Below are 24,187 nucleotides of genomic sequence, written 5' to 3'. Positions count from 1 at the left end.
TTGTCATACCACTGTAAGAACTCAAAATAGTAAATATAATCTTAAAAGGTAAAATAGATATTGTGAAAGGGAAAGAAACTGCTCAAAAGGATAGAACAACTGGGATGAGGGAAAAGAGAAAAAGAAAGAAGGGAAAAAATATGTATATATGTATACATAAGATAGCTAGGATAATTATACTAATATCTGTTGCTTTAGGGAAAGGAACAGTTAAATGTTTAACTGTTTGATCAATGTTCCATGACTATATTTGTTTAACTGAGTAATCAACTTGAAGATAACAATACGTAATACAACAACCCATTGTTAATTTCCTATCACCTTGTCTGAAATTCTGTATTGCTTTTATTGTTTTGGTGTTGTTTATGTCTATTTATTTGTTAATATGTTTTTGTTCTCTTACTTTAAAAAAACCAAAATAATACTGTATCTTCAAAGTGATAGTATCTACTTTGGCTTTCTTTGATTTTATTCATCATTACTTTACAGTTTTCAACATTCAGATTTTCATATGTGCTGCTAGAGCTATGTCTAAGTATTTTGGTATCCATGGGAATATTTTTCATTTTCATACTCAAATAGAAATACAACAGATTATTTTTACCTTGTATCTTAAAAATTTACAAAAGACATCTATAGCTTTTATTAGCATTTTGTGGATTATTTGGGGTTTTATATAAACATTTCTTTTTAAAGTCTCTATGAGCTCCATTTATTTATCTTGCCAAAATCACTGGCCAAGGCCTGCATTCAGTTATGATGGTGAACAGGTAGTAAAAGTACAACTCCTTTCCTTATCAGTCTTGTGGGTAGAATTAAGGGAGGTGGAATCCAGTGTAACAATGTTAAGACTAATACTTACAGTGGGTTTTCTATAAATGCCTCTTGTCAGATTGAGGTCATTCTTTCTATGCATGCTTTCCTGAATTTTTCCTGGGAATAGGCAGCAAACTTTCCAATTCCTTTTCTGCGTCCACTGATAGGCTCACACAGCAGTTCTTTAGTCTGTTATATGGTAAATACCCAATTCGGGTATTAGGGCAGTGCTGGACCCACGCAATTAAAAAGAATGTTTCTTCCAGGTCTAAATTTTTGGAAGGGCTTGGGTAAAGCTGGTATAATTTCTTCCTTTCCCATTTTATAGAATATGCCAATGATGGCATCTGGGCCTAGAGTTTTATCTTGGAAATATTTTTATTTACAAGTTTAACTTCAGTAATAGACAAAGAACTACTCAGTGAATCTGTCTCTTCTTGGAGAACCTTTGAGGTTTTCTTACAAGTAAACTGTTGAAGTCAACTAAGTTATCTAACTATGATATTTCTTTATTGTCCTTTTCATCCTGTAGAGCTTGTTCCCCTTTTCACTGCTGAGATTGATAATTTGTGGCATCTTCTTTTTTTCCTTGTTCAATGCGACTAAGTCATTCAATTTACTGATCTTTTCAAAGATTAGGTTTTTTGTTTTTAAAAGTTAATCCTTTTATTATCTTCAAGGAGTTAGTTAAATGATGCATTCCATTTTTAATCAAACAATGGTTAAGTAATTTTCTACAAGTCCTCCAGAGAGACTTTCAAAACCTAAAATTCAACTTAAATGTTTGAGTAGTTTTTCTGCTTTGTTACTCAAGTAACTTGTCTTTACTAGAAAAAAATACATAGCAAGTATTACCATTTAAAATTTCAATTTACTATATGAGTATTTCAGATTATTTCTCAGACGTTTGGTGTATGTGCTTGGCTGAGGAGCCAATGGGGCAAAGATTAGTTTTTAATGCCTTTCCTGTTTTTCTCTGCCTTTGTCTTTATTATATCCTTCACTCTCAAGTAAATTTGTCCTATCTCTTGTTGTGTAAGACAAAGATTTACATTATATATTGAGACAATTTTTTTTCTAATTTAAGAAGCTAATGCTATAAATTTTTGTCTGAGCACTGTTTTACTTGTTTCCCATAAACTATAACAAACTTTTTCATTTTTAATGAACTCAAAACATTTTCTAATTTCCCATGTGACTTCCTCTTTTGTCGTGGGCAATTTAAAATGGGGGTTGTTTGGTTTGTCAATATTTAAGAATTTTACAAAATTCTATTGATTTCCAGTTTACTACCACTGTCATAAGAGAACATACTTTGTATGACTTTGACTCCACTGAACTTGTCAAAGTTTGTCTAACAGAACATGGTTTACCTTCACGAACTTGCGGACTATGCCTGTGTATTCTGCCATGCATGGGAGGATGCAAGGTACACAACAGGTGCCCAGCCCGCGCTGCTCACAGCGCTGTTCCCGTGTCCTGACAGTGAGGTTCTGTCTCGTCCTACTGATCACCCAGAGAAAAGTGAAACCCCAAAATAAACCACAGATTTCTCTATTTCCCCTTTCATTTCCATTAGTTTTTAAAGTTTTATTATCAGATGTATGGGATTATTTATTTAGAGCTAGCCAAGTATTCTTAGTAAACTATTTTTATCATTATCATTATGTAATCTACTTTTTATCCCTGCCAATGTTCTTACTTCTGATGTCTGATTTGCCTTGTACTATGTTCGCCATGGTAGTTCTCTTTTGATTAGCATCTACAAGATAACTATCCACACATACATACACACACACACACACACACACACTCCATCCTTTAACTTTTAAACTATCCGTGTCTACACTGAAAGCTCCCCCCCACCCCTTTGGAGACAGGGTCTCATTGCATAGTTTAGGCTGGCCTCAAACTCACGGCAATTTTCTTGCCTCAGCCAACAAAGCACTGCAATTGCAGGTGTGTGCTGAAAATACCAAATATTTGAGACTTGATTTTTATATCCAATCTGATATATTTATTAACCCTGTGCTTAGGTCTTCTACATTTAGTGTAATAACACGCTGAATGGAAATCTACCATAAACTCGGCTGTCTCTGTCATCCTGTTCTTTGTTCTTGTTTCTTCTTTTTCTGCCTGCTTTTGATTTCGCTGGGTATTTTTATTCCATTTTGTCTCAACTACTGTTTAAATTTATACATTTTAAATGTTTAGTCACTCTACAGACTCCTTTAATTCCAATCTCCTTTCAAATCATATCACTTGAAGTACACTGTTAACAGTGTATTTCCAATTCCTTTACCTCATGACTTGTAACTATCATGTATTTTACTTTTTTGCTTTACTTTTCTCTCCTAACCATTTCCAGAGCTACATTTCCTTCTAAGAAAATTCCAGGCACACGTCTGTATGATAAATTACAAAGACCTATGTACACACATTGTATTAATGCCAATTCCGTGATTTCAATATTGTACTATAATTATATAAAAATGTAACCAATGGGGGCAACTGTGTAAGGGACACATAAAGAGTCTCTATTCTTTATTCACAACGCCTGTGAATTTGTAACACTGAAAATTGTTTTAAGGTTAAACAAATATTTATGCAATTTCCTGGTACTCAATTATTCTATTTTATTTAAGAATATGTGTTCCAAGAAATAAAAGTTTTAAAAAACCCTTAACATCACTTATTTACGCACTACAGACTACCTGTACATTATAGGTATATCAGTGTCATTTCACTATCATAACGATATTGCTGAAGTACTAATAGCAAGGAACATTTATTGAGCACTTGGTATAGTTCAGGCACTAAGTTAAGTGCTCTACATCCTTCTCGTCTTTGAAATGTGTGTGTTTGTGTCTCATTAATGTTACTGGATTCACAGTGTGACAAAAGGAAGAACAACTATTCTCAAGAAACTGTTTAGCATATTCATAAAACAGATTTACTTGTATGTGTATCTATCATACATGTATAGTCTGCTATTTCAACACATTCTTAATTTTAATCTAATAATGGTAAATCTGATAAGCTTCCCAATTTTTTCTCTATAGAAAATAGATCAACAAAAATCACTCTTCCAATATCTAACAATGATCACTTTTCTGAGTGGAATGGAGGTAAAACTGACTTTCATTTTGTATACAGGGTTTTTTTTAAATGTTGGTGATAAATATATTTACATTTATAACTAAGACAAGTCTTTAAAAGTAAAATTTAAAAACAAAGGCCGAGTCTTTAAAATTTAAAAATAAAGGCCAAATTCTAACTTCAAATAAGCAAGTCCACGTTCCATAGCACATCTTCGCCTTATCTCCTTACGAGAAGCCCTGCACCCTGTATGTCTCAGGCTGATAACCTGAACTCTGAGCTCAGCCTGTCATTTTCGTGGAACCTCCGGGAGAAATAAAATGTGATTAAGGATGAATACATCTTGCTTGTTTGCTTTCCCCAGTGTAGGCAGGCTGTCACCCTCTGCATGCACAGCAAGTTGGAGCTATAAGACTGTCATGCCTTATCTCTGCGGACTGCACATTGTGTGGTGTTATGCACCCCAGCTTTCCAAATCAGCCTGTGGCAAAAAGCACAGAAACAGTAATACAGTCATGGAGAGGAAAGCAGACTCAATAGTTCTGAGGCTATCACTAAGATAAATGGAGTTTTGAAATTAAATGGCAATTGCGCATGTCAAATTGAGAAGCTTGAAAAATGCACATATATTAACTGCTATGCCTGCCAGGAAGAGGAGGGATTTTCACACTGCTGGCTCCTACACTTTCTAATTATAGAAACAAAAACAAAAAGAAAAAAAAGAAAAGCAAAAGAGAAAACAATTCTTACAGAATGCTCCTGAGAAAAGCATTTAAGTTTCTTGTCTTCTTTTCCAAAAACATCAGGGTTACTAATTTTCCTCTTAGTAAGCTAGCCTGATAACTATAGGGTTCTACAATGTTCACATTATTCTTCAAACAATAGTTAGGCACTGTTTTGAGAAATATATAAAACGATAATATCAAAGAATAATTATCTCTGGATGGCTTGTTCCTAAGGAAATTTTAAAGCAAATATCTGCAACAGTGCTGATTTTATGCCTTTTACTGCATATTAAAAATAAAGTAATAATAACAATGAAATCCCCCAATTCTTTATGTAAAAAAATCCAACTCCAAGATCATATTTGAAACCTTACATATTATGAATGTTTCATGACTTACAAGACATTTATTTTTTGTGAGCTATGAATAATTTGAAATTTTATGTTAACACTATACCAGTAGGAAAATTTTGATATGTTTTACAGATGTTTATTGCCATTTCTAAAATGACCCCAAAATAATACCACATTTGAAAACATACACACATTTGGAAGATGCTGTGGTTTAGATCTAGAATGTCCCCAAAGCTCCTACGTGCTCAGAGGCAGGGCTGTGCTCTTCCACCTCAGTTTATAGCTCAGTGTGCGCTGGAGAGGTGGAGCTCAGCAGGGGCGGGTCAGCAGGGGTCTGAACTGGAAGCATTTCCCTCCCCAGCTACTTCCCTTTGCTCTCTGCCTCCTAGACGCCACGATGTGAGTAGCTTTTCCTCTGCCCAAGCCATTTCTGACTTGAAGCCAACGGAAAACTGAGGCCTCTAAAAATCCTGAGCCAAAATAAACCTCTCCTCCATTAAGGTGTGGGCACGGGGTATTGTGTCCAAGCAATAAGAAAGTGACTCAGACAGAAGATTACCTACGTGTTAGGAACTATCTATACTATGTAACTATCCTGACACTAGGAAAAAAGAAGTGCTTAGTCTAGGGCTATAAGGAAATGCCTTAAAGAAGATCTTAGTCATGACCTTCCTCGTGCCCTCCAACATTACAGAAGAACAAATGGCCTTACTGGAAGTCTTTTATCTAAATCCTACCAAAATGTAAACCCCAAGGGGGGATGACCCCTCCATGCATACGTCGTCCTTAAGAAACGACTGATACCTACGTGAAACAAAAGGCTCTTTAGTCCATGACTTTCCTCAAAACTTTTACAAGGATGACAAGTTGGAATCCCCAAAGTGATGCAATGAAGATTCCTTCATTACATTTAAAATAAAAAATTTGTGTTAGAAATCATCTAAATAGAACCCCATAATAGTAAGGAAAGCTGTCATCTCACCACTGCTTCCAGAGCGACAAGTGTTAAGAACAAAGATGTGATATCACAGAAGACAGAATAAACAGCTGTGAAGAACTGTGCCTCCCCCCCTGCAGTGGCTGACTCACTGTATTTCATACCACTTAGAGTTGTTAAAATTAAATATGGGTCAACAATCACTAAACACATCCACAAGTGACACTCACTGAAATCAATCACTCCAATGGCCAGCATATTATAAGCTGCTCTGACACTACCACTGCTTTCATAAATAAAAAATGAGAATTAAACTTTCATACTAAAATATTTCACTAGACTAGAGTGCAAATTTTGACACAGTCAATTCATCACTGTAAAAATCAGATGAAACTCAGTCTGCTATGGTGAGAAAGCTCATTAGTCTATTAAAATTACACCTTCACCAGGATGGAATGATTCTTTTTTGTTATAAAAAAGGCCTGCTATCTAATAAAAATATTTCAACATAACATTTTTTGTTTTGTCTCAAGAAAATGTTATAAATTCATGTTTTTAAATGAGTTATGAGCAACAGATAGTTCCAGAGAAAAATTTTGAAGTTTTAATTAAACTTAAGCAGTATTCTTACAATGAAAAGTGGTCATTTGACTAATTTCTCCATTTCCTTAAAGTAAAATATGTTGTTTCTAAAAAGAGGGAATAGCACATTCTAACAGAAAAAAATACAATTTAAAATTTTATCCTAATAGCAGAAAATTAACGGCTTTCTGAAAGATTTTAAACCAAAACTGAAAAACAAAATTTCTAAAAGGAACACGGCTTTCCTTGGTCTGAGAAAATCCTGTGCAGCTCCTGTTGCAAATACTCTTTCATAACTGCCTACACATCCTGGCAGTCACATGCCAGAGTAGACTACAACTCCATTGACTGTAGGACGCATTAGTTTTAACTAGAATATCCACCTTTTGCAAATCATGCTATTTCATACTTACAGGTTTTGTTTTTACCTTCAGTTTATTCAATCTCCTTTGCACTAAGAGAGAACATAAATGGAATTCCCAGAGCAGACACGGAATTACTTCACTATGACACTTCAGAAGGTGAATGGGCAAAAGATATATTACTACTAATCAGGCTGACAACTAGAGAATGAACAGATGTTCAGTGACTCCTAGTACTAACCGTAACTGAACATCACATACCTTCAGTCCCTATCAACATAGGAGAACTGTTAAATGGCTACATATCCAGCAGCAGTAGGAGTCCAGTACCCCAACATATGGCTTTCCTATAGCTAAACAAAAGGCAGTCTCTTTAGTCCATAAACAGAAAGTTTACAAGGACCACAAGTCACACATGTCCAATATATACTTCCTCCCTAAACCCTGTACGTCCTTCACTATTAATGAGCCTTGTACATGACACAACAAGTTATCATCTAGGTGCTCATGCCAGGACCCCGGTTTCCTTCTGTCTTCTACCACCTGAGTCTTCACGCAGTCACTTCTGAAGGGTTGACAGAAATAGAAAGCCATTATCAAGACATTTCTCATCTATGGACTGTTCTGTTAAAATGTATCGGTCTATTTTGCATACTTAGGTCACATCATGGAATAGTCATTTGGAAAACACTGATTCAATTAGTTATACAAATCTTCCAAAACTGGTACCTTTCATTACAAAATATCAAAATGCCATATTCTTTAATATCACCACTGATACCGATTTCCCTCAGTATTGGGAAACTGTCAAGCTCACAGTGCTGGATTCACATTTTCTAAAAGTCTAACTTTTACTTAGAAAGTTCAAATTCTATCATGGTTTAAAAAAAAAACCCTATTTGGTTATTTTTTTAAAATGCTATCAAATATCTAAATGAAAATAATGATTGTTAGTCTTCTTTAAAACAAGTGTTACACAAAAAAAGCTGTCAGTACCTCTTGCAATCAATTTTCTATTACACAAATTAACTATCACACAAATGCTTTGCTTTAACCATTGTACTTTAGCAGACATTCTTTTGAATACATCCTATTCTGTCCCACAGAATATTGAAAAGCCAAGTATCTAAGAGTTGAAAATTAATATAATTAAGAATTCTACTACTTCATCAAGGAACTTTCTAGGTGAAACTGGCTTGTGGAAAACTCCAAGTGTGTGACAGTGGCGGATATAATCACTCCTAGCAGAATTTGGTGTCACCCTCTGATTTGTGATAAGGTACTACCGTTCTTCAGTTCTCAGTGGGCTGAACCAGGCTTGTACAAGTTCCCAAGAGCCAACCAACTCTCAGAAAAGCTGGGTGGTATCACACTGGTAGTGTAAAACTGGACAGGATGAGAGTACTTCCACCACTGAAGTGTGCAAGTGTGTCAAGTGAGGGCCTTTCCTCTACCCCCTTGCCACAGAGCTGTCTGGTAAATGTTTGCATCCCCAGCAGCACCATCTGTGGCATTTGCATCATCAGTACAATCTTAAACACCTTGTGCTGTCTGAAAAGGGACTGAAATAAGGTCTTCAGATCACACTTGCGAACTACCAGTTCTCTGCAAACACTGATTTATCTGTAGCAGCAAAGTGAAATGGCCAGGGCACTACCGCAGAGCCTGGGCTCTTCTGACTGCTGGTCCTTGAGCTTGGAAAGGACCAGAGTAGCTTCTGAGAGGCCATTCAATTCATTTCCTCTACAAGATAGTAGAAATAGAAGACAGAAATAGATGAGAGGCAATCTTGGTTTACAAAAGGGAGGACAGAGGGAGGGAAGGACACAGGGAGGGAGGGAAAGGGAAGGAGAGAGGGGAGGGAGAACTCCCTGAAGCTGTAGTCCCAGAGCCTAAACCACAGAGAACTCCTGCCTGCACCATCCAAGGGAGGAAGCAAGTAAGTCAAAGGTTGGTATTGAGCAGAATCATCTTGAACAAGATCACATTTCAACATGTAATGTCCATGTTCAAAATGAACCAATACTATATCGGTTTAGAGTCCTGTATCAGAAAACAGCGAACCACTTATCATATGCTTTGTAGCAAGAGCTGCAGGCCAAGTTACCGAAACCTCAGATGTGTGCAGAACCCCTCTATGTAGTGGCCTTATGGAAATGACAGAACATTCCTGTTTAATGAGACTATACTCCACAGTTTGCAAATTCCCAAAGACTGTTAAATATGGTTACATTTTTACCAGTATCACAAAAACAGAGGGAAAAAAATCACTTACTGTGACAAGTCAACATTGCTTTCATTGAATGCAAGCAGCACAACAGACTGTCACTTTGTCATTTGACCCTCACAAACAGCCTAGCTGACGGGTAAGATTCAGAGGAGTTCGCGTGCATGGAGAATGCAGGGTTCAAGCAGTCTTAACCTGGGGCCGGCACCCTGGATCTCAAGGTAACAGAGGCTTCTCGTATCACGTGATGCAGAGAGCAATACAGATGGACACAAGAGATCAATACATCCAATCAACAGCTGGTGACACGATGCTGGTCCCACAACGTAACAAAGAGTTCGTGTTTGGGAACAACATCACTGAATTGTGTGGCCAGGCCTAAAACACGCCACAATGAATTGTGTTAAATTTATTACAAGGATTAAGAGTGTCTCATGTTACAAAAAAATCATTTTATAACATTTTTGTTGATTTTTAAAAACATACCTCTGAGAGGTAAATAATCTAATTTACACTAACATATTGAACAAAGGAAAAGTGACTGCAGTTCTCGAGCCCCTCTTCCCAGCAAAATGGAGAATAATGAATCCGCTGCTTGACGATAATGACTGCACCTTCCCAAAACAATAACCTCTCCGCTTTCAACTGCCATTGACCAAGCAGAGCCCTATGGACGACTTACAGCCTTCTAACAGCTGCCTCAGTTTGGCATGTGTTTGTCAATGCTGACCCAATCAGCACTGAAGTGAAAGGGGTGACCCTATCTCTGGAACCCCGACCCAAGCTCACTCACTCAATTAAAAAAGCTGTCAGTAATCACTTCTCACACAGACAAGATCAGAAATAACAGACAATTCTGCAATGTGAGCTAAAAACCAAGATTATTCTCTCACAATACCCTTTAATCATCAATGATTTGAAGATCTACTTATCTATCTAACAATGTTTTTAAAATTAGTCCTCAGGATAAATGAGTTCAAAACTAAAAATTTAAAGGCTCCAATCAGTTTCTTTTGCCTCAGTTTTTCTATGAACGGATTTTAAAAATCCATAGTAGCAAGATAACATTTCGTGCATTTACACATTTTTCTCCTATAGACACCCACAACCGGGCTGGGGATTTAGCTCAGCGGCAAAGCGCCTGCCTGGCAAGCGCAAGGTCGTGAGTTTGGTTCCTGGTACCGGAGAAAAACCAAAAAAAAAGCAGACATCCACAACCTTCAGAAAGTATATTATTTGTAGTCATGCTCATCTGACATTTTCCATTTTACTCAAAAGATTTTACGGTTTGGTATTACAGCAATATACAAATTTGACAGTTTGCAATAGGATCTAGTCCTTGTAGCAAATCATTCTGACAGTTAAGTACTGTACAGCCACTAATGTACTCTTCCTTTTTACTCTACCCATATCTAAAAACCTGATGAAGCTGGAGACATGTGCATGTTGAAATCCTAAAGAATATTATCTTAAAGGATCAGAAAATTTATACTGGACTTATCAAATAATAGGATAACAAATACCACAATTACATCATCTATAATGTCTCTTTTTCATCTGTGCTTAAACAATAAATATGCTCATTACTGTCAATATTCACTTATTTCTTAGAATTTGTCCTTAAAAATAATATAACATGCAAATAAATCCACACACAAGCTACTGTACAAATTAAAGACTCTATAACACTATTTACTCTTTTAACACAACAGAAGGTAATATACTGTTACATTTGAACATGTACATTTTAATATCTAAGAATAATCGATGTCTTTACATTTCTCAAAATGCAATAGCAGGGCCTGTCCAACACAACAGGAATTTCTTTACAAAGTGAAGTTGCTCGTTAGCATTGCTGAAACATTAAACAGAACTCCGAGCGATCCTACAGTACAAGAGGCAGGCTCCATCTCTTTCTCCTTTTCTCTCTCTGTAATTCTATTTTTAGTATTCAATACATCTGATAACATGAGCTAGTTCAAAAAGAACACATGCTTCCTTTAAGAACCAGAAGCCTGATTATATTTTTCCCCCTTGATTCAACTCTTCAGATGGAATACCACAGTGAAATCTCTCTATTTTCAGAATTGATGCACCTTTCAAAACTATCATCTTTGGCTTTCAGGTTCATTATTATTTGCCTTCAGGTACAAATTCTAAAGTGTGTAGAGGCTTCTAAGCAGAATAGTATTGTCTCAGATAGATTTTGACTGGCTTGTAGCTCAGTCGTCATTGCAGTGTAAATCCCTTTTCAAAATAATGTTCTTCACTCAGAGAACACTTGTTCCCAGTTTGATTCCATTACCAAATATAAATTCAAGGTCACTGGGCGCGCAGTGATAAGTTCAGTTATTCCAAAATTTACTTCTATTTGGTTGTAGAACTAGGATTTCCAATGTAGAAATTCTAGGAATGTTCAGACAGAGAGAGACCAGAAGCTGCACCACTGAGAGGAAGGATGCACTAATCAATGAGCAATGACATGTTCTTCATGCAGGGGCAGCAATCAAAACAGATGTCGCCTACAACGATACACACAATTTAACATTTGAGTATTCTTACAACTGCCCTATTTGAAAACTTTCTCTCCAAACAGGATGAATGCTTAAAACTGAAGGTTGCACTAGTTTAGTGTTCACTACAACTTTCCAAGAATTTTTACAACCCCAAACCTGCTTTTGCTGTTTTATTTACAAAAATCCCACAGATACTTAATAAATTTAATCTGCACGAAGTGATCAATATATGCAAAAAAGAACAACAAAACAAAATGAAACCCCAAATTTGTGGCATGTACGTAATAAAAACCAGAAATCCATGCTTATTTTACTTCTTTTGCTGGTATTTTTAGTGCCTTTCCTTTAGATTTTTTAGTTAAATCTAAATAGTTTGATTATGATCTGCTGCCTGACTATATTTGCATCTTCTTTTGGTGTGAACATATTATAAAACTGTCAATTATCCTCTCTAAAGCAGCCATTTGTCCTCTCAACTATTCCTGATTACTTGTTATAGGCATTTGTTCTACTACAAAAACAAGTCATTCTAACTTATGTGTGTTTTACATCACTCTACTTTTTTTCCTGTGTTTTCATCAATTCTGCTGCTAACCAGGGATTCAGTTATGACTGTGGGCAACCAATCACACTAGCAGAGAAAAAAGGATGGAAGGAAAGGAAAAGAAAAGAAGTTCCAAATACATTCTAAAATGCATACCAGGACAGAGAGAAAGAGTAAGCAAGATAGAACCTGCCCCAAGAATAACTTCTCCCATACAGAAAGCTAATTCAGAAAAAAACGAATTCCAGGCAAATGTGTAGGTTTTCTTCTGCACTAAACAGTGAACTATTACAGCATTTAAAATTAGCCACAGAAGTACAAGAAAGCAGAATTTCTTAAAAATAAATCTAGTACTCACTTAATTAAATCTAGTATTCACTTAATTAGTATTCACCCCCCTATGACATCACTAAGCAAGGTGGACAGACAGCGCGGAAGGATTTTCAGAGAGCGCACACCAACTCAGGGTCAGCATGCTGTGCCCTGAGAAAGCCTCTGGCCACGTGCTATCTCTTCTGTTGAAAACAGTCGCTACACCTAAGAGGGGAATCTGCTCAACAAGTAAATAAACTGAATTCTCATATTATTCTCTCTGCACAAATAACTTTAAGAGGGGCTTTTCAAAAGCGACGGTTTCAGCCTCTGAACAAATAAAAGGCTAACAATAGCATTGCAAATACTTCTACATAAATCCCAGTATTCCATATTTTAGAAAGACTGCTAATAATAACGTTTTAGAATAGCTTTAGTAGCTCAGAAGATACTTTAAGCTCATGTCTGCCCATCAGCCCTTCTTTAGGTCTATGCAGTCACCAGTTCTTACTAATGCTGCATATTATTTATACTGAAAAACGCTAACTTGTCCCAAGGGAAAGTAGAGCTTCTTATGTGGCTAAATGAACAACTGAACTAAAATATTCTTATTTGGAACCCAACACCTTGAAGGCATCACAAGAAATATCTTCTATGCCCTACTGCAACCCAGTGTGAAATACACCCACACCACACACACACCCCACTGCATATATAGGCGAGGCTTTGATGAGTCACTAGAAAAAAGGAGATGGTAGTTTACACTACACGTTAAAAAACTGATGCGGTAGCACCACCTAGTGGGCACTGCAGAGAGAGTTGAGTGGCCCTGGCTACTGCTTCAGGGGATGAACCTGTCTGCCCACTTCAGTCTTCAATCCCCCAACTGACCAAATGTTCCCAAATCAGAACTTTCAGCCGATGGTGCAGGTGCAGCAGGGGTGTTTCAGAGGTGTGTGAAGTACTGCCAGCCTCTGCAATGTAATCACATACCCCAGTGCCTCGCTATAGAGCTGCACACAGAGATCTGTGTGAATTCACTTCAATTACATTTAAAGGAGAAACTGTGAAAAAAGGCCCAAACCATTTGTTAACTGTGATAAAAGGCCCAAACCATTTGTTATCACTGGGTCAAACCACTCCTATCATAACTGCTTTAAATCAGACGTAGAAAAAAATCAGTGATTCTTTTGCCTTTTCTTTATTCCATAAATTCTTTTGCCTTTTATTTATGGAATAATGTGGAATAATAACAACTATATGCGCATATGCACATCACAGAATTTTAATCTGTTGAAACTTCATTAATATCCAATTCAGTGTTTGATTTTTATCGGAACAGGTAATGCTACAATACTAAATCAGATCATATAATTTATAATTATACAGGAGCTAATATGCACATGTTGCCAAATATTACTTTACTGACTTAAATAATTTGTCAAAAAGTTATCTAGGGTTGTTTTATGAAAACATTTAAGAATTTCTGTTGTCTCCAACCTGAGTCTATCAACTAAGCTATTGTGTATCTAAAGATGATGCAAATAAACAAAACTGACAGTTTATGTGTATGTCTTCCCTGCAGACCGGTGACTTTTCCAGTCAGACGCACTTTGCATCCCACAGGATGTACAGCAGTGTGTATGTTCAGGAATGCTGAAGTCCTGTGATGCACGTACCAGCCCTCACAAGAATTACGTCATCTAAAACACTGGTAATTCTACACCATTGGTGGGAGTGTAGACTGGTGTAACCACTGGGAAATCAGCATGGAGATTCCTCAAAAAACTAGGACTAGAGGCTTCATTTGACCCAATTATTCCCCTTCTGGGTATCTTCCCGAAAGAATTAAAAGCATCATACCACAGTGATATATACACACCCATGGTTATAGCAGCACAGTCTGTAAATGCCAAATCTTGGAAACAGCCTAAATGCTCATCAACCATTGAACAGATAAAGAAGATACGATTTTTTTTACACAACAGAGTACTACTCTGCCATAAAGAAGGATAAGCCTGAGACATTTCTAGCTAAGTGAATGCACCTTGAGATCATAACCTTAAGTGAAATAAACAGGACACACACGTGTAATACTGCATTGTTTCTCTGGTGTGAGAAATTAAAAGTGTAAATAAGGACAAAATGCACAGGTATTATGAAATAGGAAGAAAATGCTCAAATGGGAGGAGGAACAAAGGTGAGAGAAGGGGAAAAGAAAGGAAAAGTAAAAAAAAAAGAAAAATGGAGACAAAGCTTTTGTAAATGAAGGAGGAGGGGGTGAGAGGAGGGGCTGAGAGGAGGGGAGGGGAATGAACAAAATCGAGTTATATTCTGCACAAGTAAAAATTCTCTATGATAAATGTGATCATTATATATACCTAAAATATACCAATAAAATCTGATTGGAAACTGTCAAAAAAGCCATGCCGGTAATGCCAGGGTTAAGACATCCTGAATTAGATTAAAAGACACTTGAAGATAGGAATGCCATGTTATTTGAAAATGTACATCCCACTTGTCAATGTAAGTATTTATTGGTAAAATAAATTGCCTCTGACATCTAAATAGTTCTTGCTATATTTCCCACCTGTGGGAATGGGTAGGTGGGGTCCAGAAAAAGGATCCCTGAGGGTCCAGAAAAATTACTGAAACTGACACTAGCAGACTAAGTATATTCATTAAATAGGCATAGGAAAGTAACTTGCCTGGACTTATTTAGGCCTGCGTGAAATAACCGTGTAAAACTATTGCTCTACTAGCTTAATGGTCATGCATTTGTTACACTACCATTTAAAATTCGAAAGAGTGCTACTGTCAGGGAACTATGTTTGGTCCACCATAGGAAAGAGCATCCTTGGGAAAGTACCTTTCATCACTCAAAAGAGGGATAATGTTGCAAATGTTATTTAAGGCCAGTCTTTCTCAGTCTAATCTTCATGAGAACACTGGTAAAGACTCTGTCACCAAGATGATGGCTTTTTCTTGAGCATTCTTGATGAAGAAGTACTGCAGGCTTCTTGCCATTGGCCCCTTCAAATTACTACAGCACTGTAGAATTATTTGTCCCCCCCCCCAAAAAAAAACAAGGTTGCTTTTTTAGTGTCCCACTGAGGATAACCATCATAAGCGTTTTGATAAATGTCATCCAATAACCTCTCCATAAACAAAAAATTACATAAACCACAGAACAATATCTCTCTGCAGCTTGGTATTTTCATCTGAACACTGTATTGTATATATCAAAGACACCTGCAAATGTCTGTGAGCACTGTTTTGCACTGTCATTTGGATAGTTTTAGACGACCTTAAATTTAGTGAGGATGTATTCTTCATTTAACGATGGAAAGTCTCCACAAAAAATACGTGATCTGCATAATCAAGATGAAGTACAACACTGCAAGGAAACTGTAAGCTTCACCACTTTCAGATCCAAGTATCAGCTGTCTAGACCTAACCTCTGAATGCAACTGAAGTAACCAGGCGATCCTTTCTTACTGCTCTCGCAAAGCCATCTCAGGACTTGCGTGGGTAATATTAAATCACAAGCCCTCAGAGGGCACCTCAGGAGCGTGGCCACTCACTCTGACAGGCACGCCACCAGTAGAGAGGCAAAGGTGACATTAAAATGTAGCATTTGAATGTGTACAAATGTCATTTTATAATCAGAAAAAAATAGTACTTGTTGTGCAAAACACTGAATTCTTTTTTTTTCCCTCAACCACTTCGTTGATATTTTATTCAGGACTTTTGAGGTTTACTTGAAAGAAATTAATCATTCTCCAGGAATCACAGCACAATGTTTTCTCTGGTCATTGGAAAGAAGTCACTGATCTGTGGATTTTGGTAACCACAATTAAAGGAGAGGTGTATGTAGTGTACCAGTTGGCTCTCTATTGTTGCATAAAAACCTTACTGGGTTCTTCTATCCTTCAAATTTCTTTAGTAATTGTCTCAAGTTAGATTTGGATCTCATTTTATATTCAGTTTTTCTCTTCAGTCAGATATGCTATAGTTACTTTTTAGACTTGTCAATAAATTCTTTAGTATGATAATTCATTCATTTTTCAAGTATCCTTTGTTAAGGTCCTAATGCTTATCAATGTCTGTTTGGGTGTTTTTTAAAGGGCCATGGAAGCGGACCATTCACTTCCAGTTTAGTTTATAAAACTTAAACCATCATATCCTGACCCACCATTTGTATTAGACAATAGCTACTGCCAGTTCTATGAAAATGTCACATAAGTTTTCTCTCAAAGTAAAATTCTTGATAAAACTATGATGGGAAAGAATAGGGCTCACTTATCCTTCTGTGAGAAGGGGGGAAAAAAGTAGATTAAATTCCTAAGAAAAGGGCTCACCTTGGGGGAAGAGTATCATAAGAAAGTAAGTCAGGAAGAGAGAGTTTCCGTATTAGTGCATGTAATGTTCTACGTGAACTTACGCTAAAAATAAGAGAGACGGAAGCAATTCTAGAGTATTCAGTCTACCTGTAAGACACGCTGCACGTTAAGGCCATGCAGTGCAACTTCATGGAAAATTCTCATTAAATATACAACACAGGGCCCAAACTAATGATCTGTTTGCTCCCCAGTGAACAGAACTACAAAGTTATCTCAGGGGTAAGGACATCAAAGGCTCCTATTTTCAATAAAGTAATGCTCTTGACAAGAGAAACCACTGGGGAGATTTTTTATGAAAGTTTCTGAATAGGTCAGAAGAGATAGGCCTGAGAGTTTGGCATACTGACTTTCACCTAATCATGAATGAGAAAATCCCGTAGTAATAACAAAAGCTTTCGCATTTCTCTGTAAGATTCTTCTAGCTAAAGAGATGATGAAACTAGGTTAGATATATTCTGCTAAGTCAAAACTAACCAAAAAGAAACAGAAAGAAACACAGAACAATTTAAACATGGCTGGACAACTCAGTCTGTTATTATATGTCTAACTAGATACCCCATAGTGTACATGTTCACATCAATCCAAGGAACGGCTTAATCCTTTCCCTCATTTCAAACAGAACTTGAGAATGGTTATGCAGGCTTACAATATACGAGAAAAAGAACCTGTAAGGACAAATAAATTTAGGCTAAAAGAAAATAAGAGTAGAATAAAATAAAGCTATGAGAAAAGTTACCCAGGGAATGTGTGCATTAAAAACAAACTCAGAATCTGAAATTAACACTAATGTACGAGATGAAAAAGAAGTTTTGCCACTCACCAATTTCAACCTCTGTAAAGGTATTCTGCCTACATCTATTTGTGTTCTTTCGGGGACATTAGTGAACCGAACTTCTGGGACTGCAACAGCGCACATGACATGGGCCCACCTACAGGAAGGGAGACAGCAGACATAAACAAAGGCTCTTTAAACGTACACACCTTCATACTTCAACCTGCAGAAGCCAATCTCTCAGATGAGACACGCACATGAAAAGGCCAAAAGCCTAAATCTATACAACAGATTTTGAATTTTAAACCTGAATGACACCTGGAAAGATTCAGTAACACATGTGCCCAACGCTATGACACAAAAAAATCTAGGTAAGATCAGGGTTGCAGTCCTGTTAACACACACACATCTTTCTTCATTCGATTTGCAAAACACTGAAATACAGGTTCCTGTTTCACTGATGGTAAAATACATGTGGGCTCACTGTAATCAATAAGCAGCAAAGGACGGCTCAAAACTGTGTACTGTAGATCAGCTTTCGACACAACATACATATGTCATACAGCAAACTAGTTCAAACAGAGCAAATACTAAGTCTTTAATTATCTCTCACTGCAATCCTCCTATAATCAAAGGCACACAGATACAAGGAGAATTAAATTTGGCTTGTTCTCTAGTCTCTTACGTATAATCTAGCACATTTCACATTCTGTATTAGTTCAAAAAATCGTCTCATAAATGTTCTACCTCCAAACAAATACAAAACTCATAAGGTCTGAAGGAGTCCTAGGAAAAAATTATCAAATCTGTCAATCTACTTTAAGCCAAAGCATATTTATTTCATTTAAACAACATCGGACTTCCTATTACCTTTTAAGACCACATGAAGAGGGGACAACTGTTAACCTCACTAGGCTATTCTTCCCTGTCTAAACAAGCATGCTAGAGGAAGCACTTTTTTTTTCATTTTAGCCCAATAGTAGGAAAATAACTTCCTATCACATCCGTCTTTACAGGACCCAGCTAAACTGTTTCACAGTCTGAAGAGCCTGCATAGCATTCAAGACGCAGTGAAGACGTTTTCGATACAGTGCCAATCTTATCAGCTAGATTAAGAAGATCTAAAAATAAGCCAAGTCATATTCACTTAGACTAAACTTTATTAATATAGGAGTAAGTGCCTTAACTCTTCCTTCTAAGCAATTAGAAGCATGTGCACATGACCTGATAATATTAACTCCATTATGACATTACCCCAGGAGTCCCATCGCCAGCGCCTGTGGGGCCAGGGAGGATGTAACCAAGTACACACAAACGAGGAAATCATGGTGACCTTGGGACCTGCTCCACTGAGGCTACGTTCTCATCCCAACATGTCACTCCCTCGCAGAGATGCACACATTTCTCAAGTTAAAATAAAAAGCACAACTTTTATGCAAAAATATCTCCATTTTTTTAAACATCCGATGAATGTTCAAAGCGGTGCATGAATCAAGCAAACTATCTTAAAGCTACATCTAGCCCTCAAGTGCCACCTTGCATCTTCTACCTAAACCGCTTCTATATGTCTCTATAATATGCTTTGGCCCCACTTTCTACAGGGAAACATGGTCATAAAAATAAAAATAAAATTCATGCACAATCGCTGTAAAAGCAGATTACCTTCTTAATTCACTGTGGCGCTCTTTCAAGACTTCATATCCTCCAACTGCCTCTTTAAATGTATCAATGTATTTTTTGTTTTCTAATTTAGTCTGTATCTATTCTTGTTAATGTACTGGTATTAAAAGTAAAAGGCTTTGTTAATGTCATGAGTATAATTTATCAGGAGATAACCATTTCACCATTTTCAGGTATACTCTGTTTTTATAAGATAAATAAGGTTCACCATACTGAACACTAGGATTCTAATGGCATCTGGATGATATAAGTCTCATTCATGTCAAAACATCTACTAGTAAAAGAATTTTTCTTCATGGTATCGAATACAGAAAGCAGAAGCGAGCTACAGAATATCCTAGCCCCACAGAGCACCAACCTCAGACCTGGACAGTGAAACCTTTGCACAGTGAGAGGTACAGTGAATCGGCATGTAGAGGTTCTAGAAAGGAAAAAGGAATGGTGAAACTTACCACAATTCATGTATTACTTACTTATTGTTCTTAGTTTGCTTCAGAGCACCCCCTCTCAGGTTGCAGAGGCAGCATTCCTAGGGAGAAAGCACCACACAGTTACCAGACTCATCTAACAAAAGTCATCACTCATCCAAACCAGTCTAGGGACTCTGACTTTTTATTTTAAAATTAAGATCATCACAAATTATACCAAGGTAATTGGAGAACGGAAAGCAACAGGGAGGGCGGAAGAGCATACTTCAAAACGTTCTGGGAATTAATGTTGCCCAGCGGGAACCACCAAGGTCTGGGCATCATTTTCTATGCCAACTCAGGAGAGCTGTGACACAGAGAACTCGGCCTCCTGAACTGCAGACCAGAAGCACAGAACATACACACGCCGTAACCCCTGTGCTCTGGGAATCTGCCCATGAATACACCGCGGCTAAGAAAAAAAATAAGTGGAGTTTGGGCAGACTTCTTCATGACATAAGGAAAACTAAGAGGCTACTCTGAAGACTCTTCTCACTAATATTATTTGGGTAAATGGTGCTAGAAAAACTGCTCTGATCAGCCCAGGTTATTGAATCCAAGAACAAAGATGCATGAACTGCTTCCTTCATTCACTCCATGTAAGCTCATCCATTAGCATTTTCATGTACTCTACATTGGTATATGTTTTTCCCACTCTGACACAACACTCCTTGCTACAAACGCAGAGTCTATTAGTTATCTCTCGTTACCCTCCTAGGAGATCACCCAGGAACAAGAGAGACAGGCAGCAGTGTATTACCTTCTGTTGATCTAGAAACGTATTAATTAAATACCTAAGTAACTGTCATTTTGAACTTTAAGCTTTTCCTCCCATTTTCTACATTAATACTTCTAAAAAAAGGGTTACTTGGGGTTCTTCCCCCCAAATTATGTAGTACATAAAATTTCTTTAACATGTACTCCAAGGTCATGACCCTTACCTACAGTGGAATGAATTCTGCGACCAGAATTGTGGAAGGAATTCAGCTCATGAGTGTGGTACCATTCTAATTGACAGTTTTGCCTAAATTCATGAGGAATTCCTCTAAAAAAAATTGGGTGTTTTGTACCGAAAACATGTAATAATAATGAATAAAAACAAAAAATATTGGATGTGAAACTTCATAGTTTTTCTTATTTCAAAGCAAAACAATAAAAAACTAGGAAGAACCACATATCAGTACAGTTCTTAGACAACAAAAACTGCAAACAGCCAAAAATGTTCAATGATTTTATGTCTAGAAAGTGTCAGAAAATTTGTTTGAAACTCTGAGTGATGATTAAAGAGTGAAACTGGCAAAAGGTGCCTTGTGTATATTCATTTGAATCCAGTATAAACGCAGCTCAAGGAAACGGTATTTGACAGAGGATTTTCCCTCCCCACACCACAGAGCCTGTTCTGGAGGCCTTTGAGGTGAATGGCTGATGACACATACCAAGAAAGCAACATTTCACAATTCAAATATCGAAAGTGAAAAATTTAATAGTTCACTTTATAACATGTTCTCAATTTTAAGTGTTTCTAGTAATTTGACACATTTTCCACACAGGAGAATAGACAACAAAATGTAAACAGAACTTGAAGTCAAGGCTTGTGCTGTTTATATGAAGATATCAGTCTTGGCAGCAAAAACAGCAGAGGTGAACTGTAGGGAGCTAGGACAGTGAGAGACCCAGTGTCTGATCAATGAAGGAGCAGTGAGAAGCAGCCTACGGGGCACTACGGCGCAGATCTAAAATGCACCCTCATGCTTCCACATGTCTGGAATGGACTGGAGGTATCCCACCCATCCACTGATGAGTCCACAGAGGAACGTGCCGTGAGGACGGCACAGCAGGCAGAGCCAGGTCATGCAGGTGTGGCCTAGAAGAGCGCATTCTTGTTCCTGGCTCCTCCCCACTCTCTGCTTCCTGGCTGTCCTCGTGTAAGGCACTTTCTTCCACTGTGCTCTTTCTGCACGCCATTTCTACCTCGGAGTCAACAGAACCCTCGAGAAGTGTGAGCCAAAATAAACCTCTCCTTCCAATTGTGACTGTCGGTATCTCTGACGAGAAAGGGACTGATACATGGGAGGAGTCAGGAGAGTTACACACAGCAAAGGAGCATGGAAACTGATTCAGAGTATGGGATTAAAGTTAGGAAAAGACACATTCTCAAGCAGCTTGTAGTAACAAAAAATTCAAGTAAAATAGAAAATGTAGATTAATATTTTAAGTAAAGTTGGGAAGATCCCTACCTATATATAAAACTTATTCTTTCTATAATTACCAGTGACCTCTCCATCACAAAAATATAATGGACAATTCCAAGCCTTTAGTTACCTAACCTGTTATGGTTTGTGTCTGGATGTCCCCTCAAATCCTCGTGCAGTCATGGGGCGGGCTTCTAGATTTTTGATTGATCCACAGTCCAGTGCTGGGATTATGGGTGTGAGAGCTACACCCACTCTGGATACAACGTAAGGGAGGGAAAGAGGCTTGCTCTTCCCTCCGCCACTGCTCTGCCCTTTTGCTCTGGCTGCTTTTGCTGTGTTCAGCTGCCATGAGCTGTTGCTCTCTGCCATGTGTCACTCTGTCTTGGAGCCAGCCAAGTATGGACTGTGAGCTAAATAAACCTTTCCTTCCTTAATTTGGGGTGTCAGGTATTTTGTCTCAGCAGTGAGAGAAAAGTAACCCAGATACCTTAGCAGCACTCAACACTACTGGTCTTTCCTGAGTACACTATGCCCCTTGGTTTCCATGACCCTTAGCCATCTCATTGTCCTTCTCTGTCTCTAATTGACCCTCAGCTTCCTGTCATAGCTTTCTCATTTGCTACACTGAATGCTGGAATTTCTTTAATGATCTTATCAAATCTCTCTCCACACAGGCCTGCGGGGCATCTGAACCATTACGACCCCAATCAGTCTCTGAAGGTCACATACTGAACTCAAGAGGTGTCTGCACCATGTGTGTCTCAAACACATGTGCAGAATAGACTCTCATCCTTATCACACACCCCATACGCCATCAGTGGGCACAAATCACCCACTCTAGCTCCTGCCGGGAGACACATTTTTCCTTCCACCCCAGATCCAATCAACTTCTGCCAATCCCAACTGCAAATCAACCCTGCTTTCTCCGTCCTCACTGCTGCCACCTCATCTGACACCTCTGGCATCCTTCAGAAAATGTAAGCTACTGTAACCTGCAGAGTAGGTTTTCAGTGCTCGTCAGCACTGACCGTAGCACAGAGGGGCACACATCAGGACTTGGCCTTGTCCATCCTCAGTGCATGGCTCTCCAAGGTGAGACTTCCCAGAGCTTCCCTCTGCCCTACACACAGTGTTCTCCATTCTTTGTAGTTATTCTGAAAACAGTCTCGACTGCTACGCCTGTTACTTCCTCAGCCAAGTTCCTCTAGCCCTTTCGTGCAGCCATTGCTCCGCGCACAGTCCCACTGGCACATTTCACAGACGCTGTCCTTTTATCACCTCATCATTCTTGCAACGCTGTTGAATTCTATAAGCTGTCCTCACTAAACTGTAAGATCAACGAATGCTGTGAGACCATGGTCCTCAATCCAGAGTACACCCTAAGTAAGAATTCGTTAAATAAATAGGAAAACATGGCGAAACAGAGGAAAATAAAAAATCTTAAAAATTACCAAAAGATTAAAAACTTGAAAAGACCAGATTCACATCATGGGGCTTTCTAAGGGAAGGACAGCACAGACTTCAATGATCTGACCTGGAGTCATTTCTGCCATGACTTGCATGAGAAATGAACTCTTGGTAAAGAACAAAAATATTCATGGTCAAGTACATTCATGGGTTATTTATACAACACCATGGGCTGTTTAATACAACTCTGAAAAGTAAGTAGGGAAGAGTAAGAGACATGTCAAAGCACATCATTTGTCTCACACATTTTCCCTCACAGAAACAAACTAGTTGACTTGGGGGCAAAAAAAGAATACAACTTGTACTCTAGTAGTTTTACTAAGTGCCTATGTTCAAAGTTTAAAAGAAGTTAAAATCAGATATGGAAATTTTTAACATTTCTGTCAGTTTTACAAACAGCACTTTATTGTCAGGGAACAGAACTGGTAACTCTTAAAGCTTAATAATGTTAACCCCACCTGAAAATCAGTTTTCTCAAAAATCTGTACAATGCTGATATAATATGTGAAGCTACTACACCAACACAGTAACTTTACCTGACTCATTCATCTGCAAATCTGTCAGGTGAAAGAACTGAATGAGGAAAAAGGACAGAATCCTTTAGGACACTGACTCATTAAATTAACCATCAACAACAAAGGCCAGAAGAAGGCCAAGTATTAAAGGTCTAATACCTCTAACACAGATATCATGCCAAAAAGTCCATATACTTTAGTTCATTTCCTTTACA

The 24,187-nt window shown here is 37.8% G+C and overlaps 1 protein-coding gene across 1 annotated transcript in view; it reads right to left on the bottom strand.

Annotated features, from left to right (window-relative positions):
- Kdm4c (lysine (K)-specific demethylase 4C) overlaps positions 1–24,187 on the bottom strand; it is a 354,066-nt gene that overhangs the window by 94,319 nt on the left and 235,560 nt on the right. Inside the window, exons 16-17 of the mRNA XM_005388674.2 lie at positions 19,802–19,857; positions 17,697–17,805 (exon numbers count right to left, since the gene is read on the bottom strand). Coding sequence (XP_005388731.1) covers positions 17,697–17,805; positions 19,802–19,857 — 165 coding nt within the window. The remainder of the gene's footprint in view (positions 1–17,696; positions 17,806–19,801; positions 19,858–24,187) is intronic.

Source organism: Chinchilla lanigera, unplaced genomic scaffold (assembly GCF_000276665.1).
Source record: "Chinchilla lanigera isolate Chin_1 unplaced genomic scaffold, ChiLan1.0 scaffold00033, whole genome shotgun sequence".
NCBI classification, from domain to species: Eukaryota; Metazoa; Chordata; class Mammalia; order Rodentia; family Chinchillidae; genus Chinchilla; species Chinchilla lanigera.
Note: the sequence above shows the minus strand (reverse complement) of the source record. Positions and strands in the feature narration are given on the sequence as shown.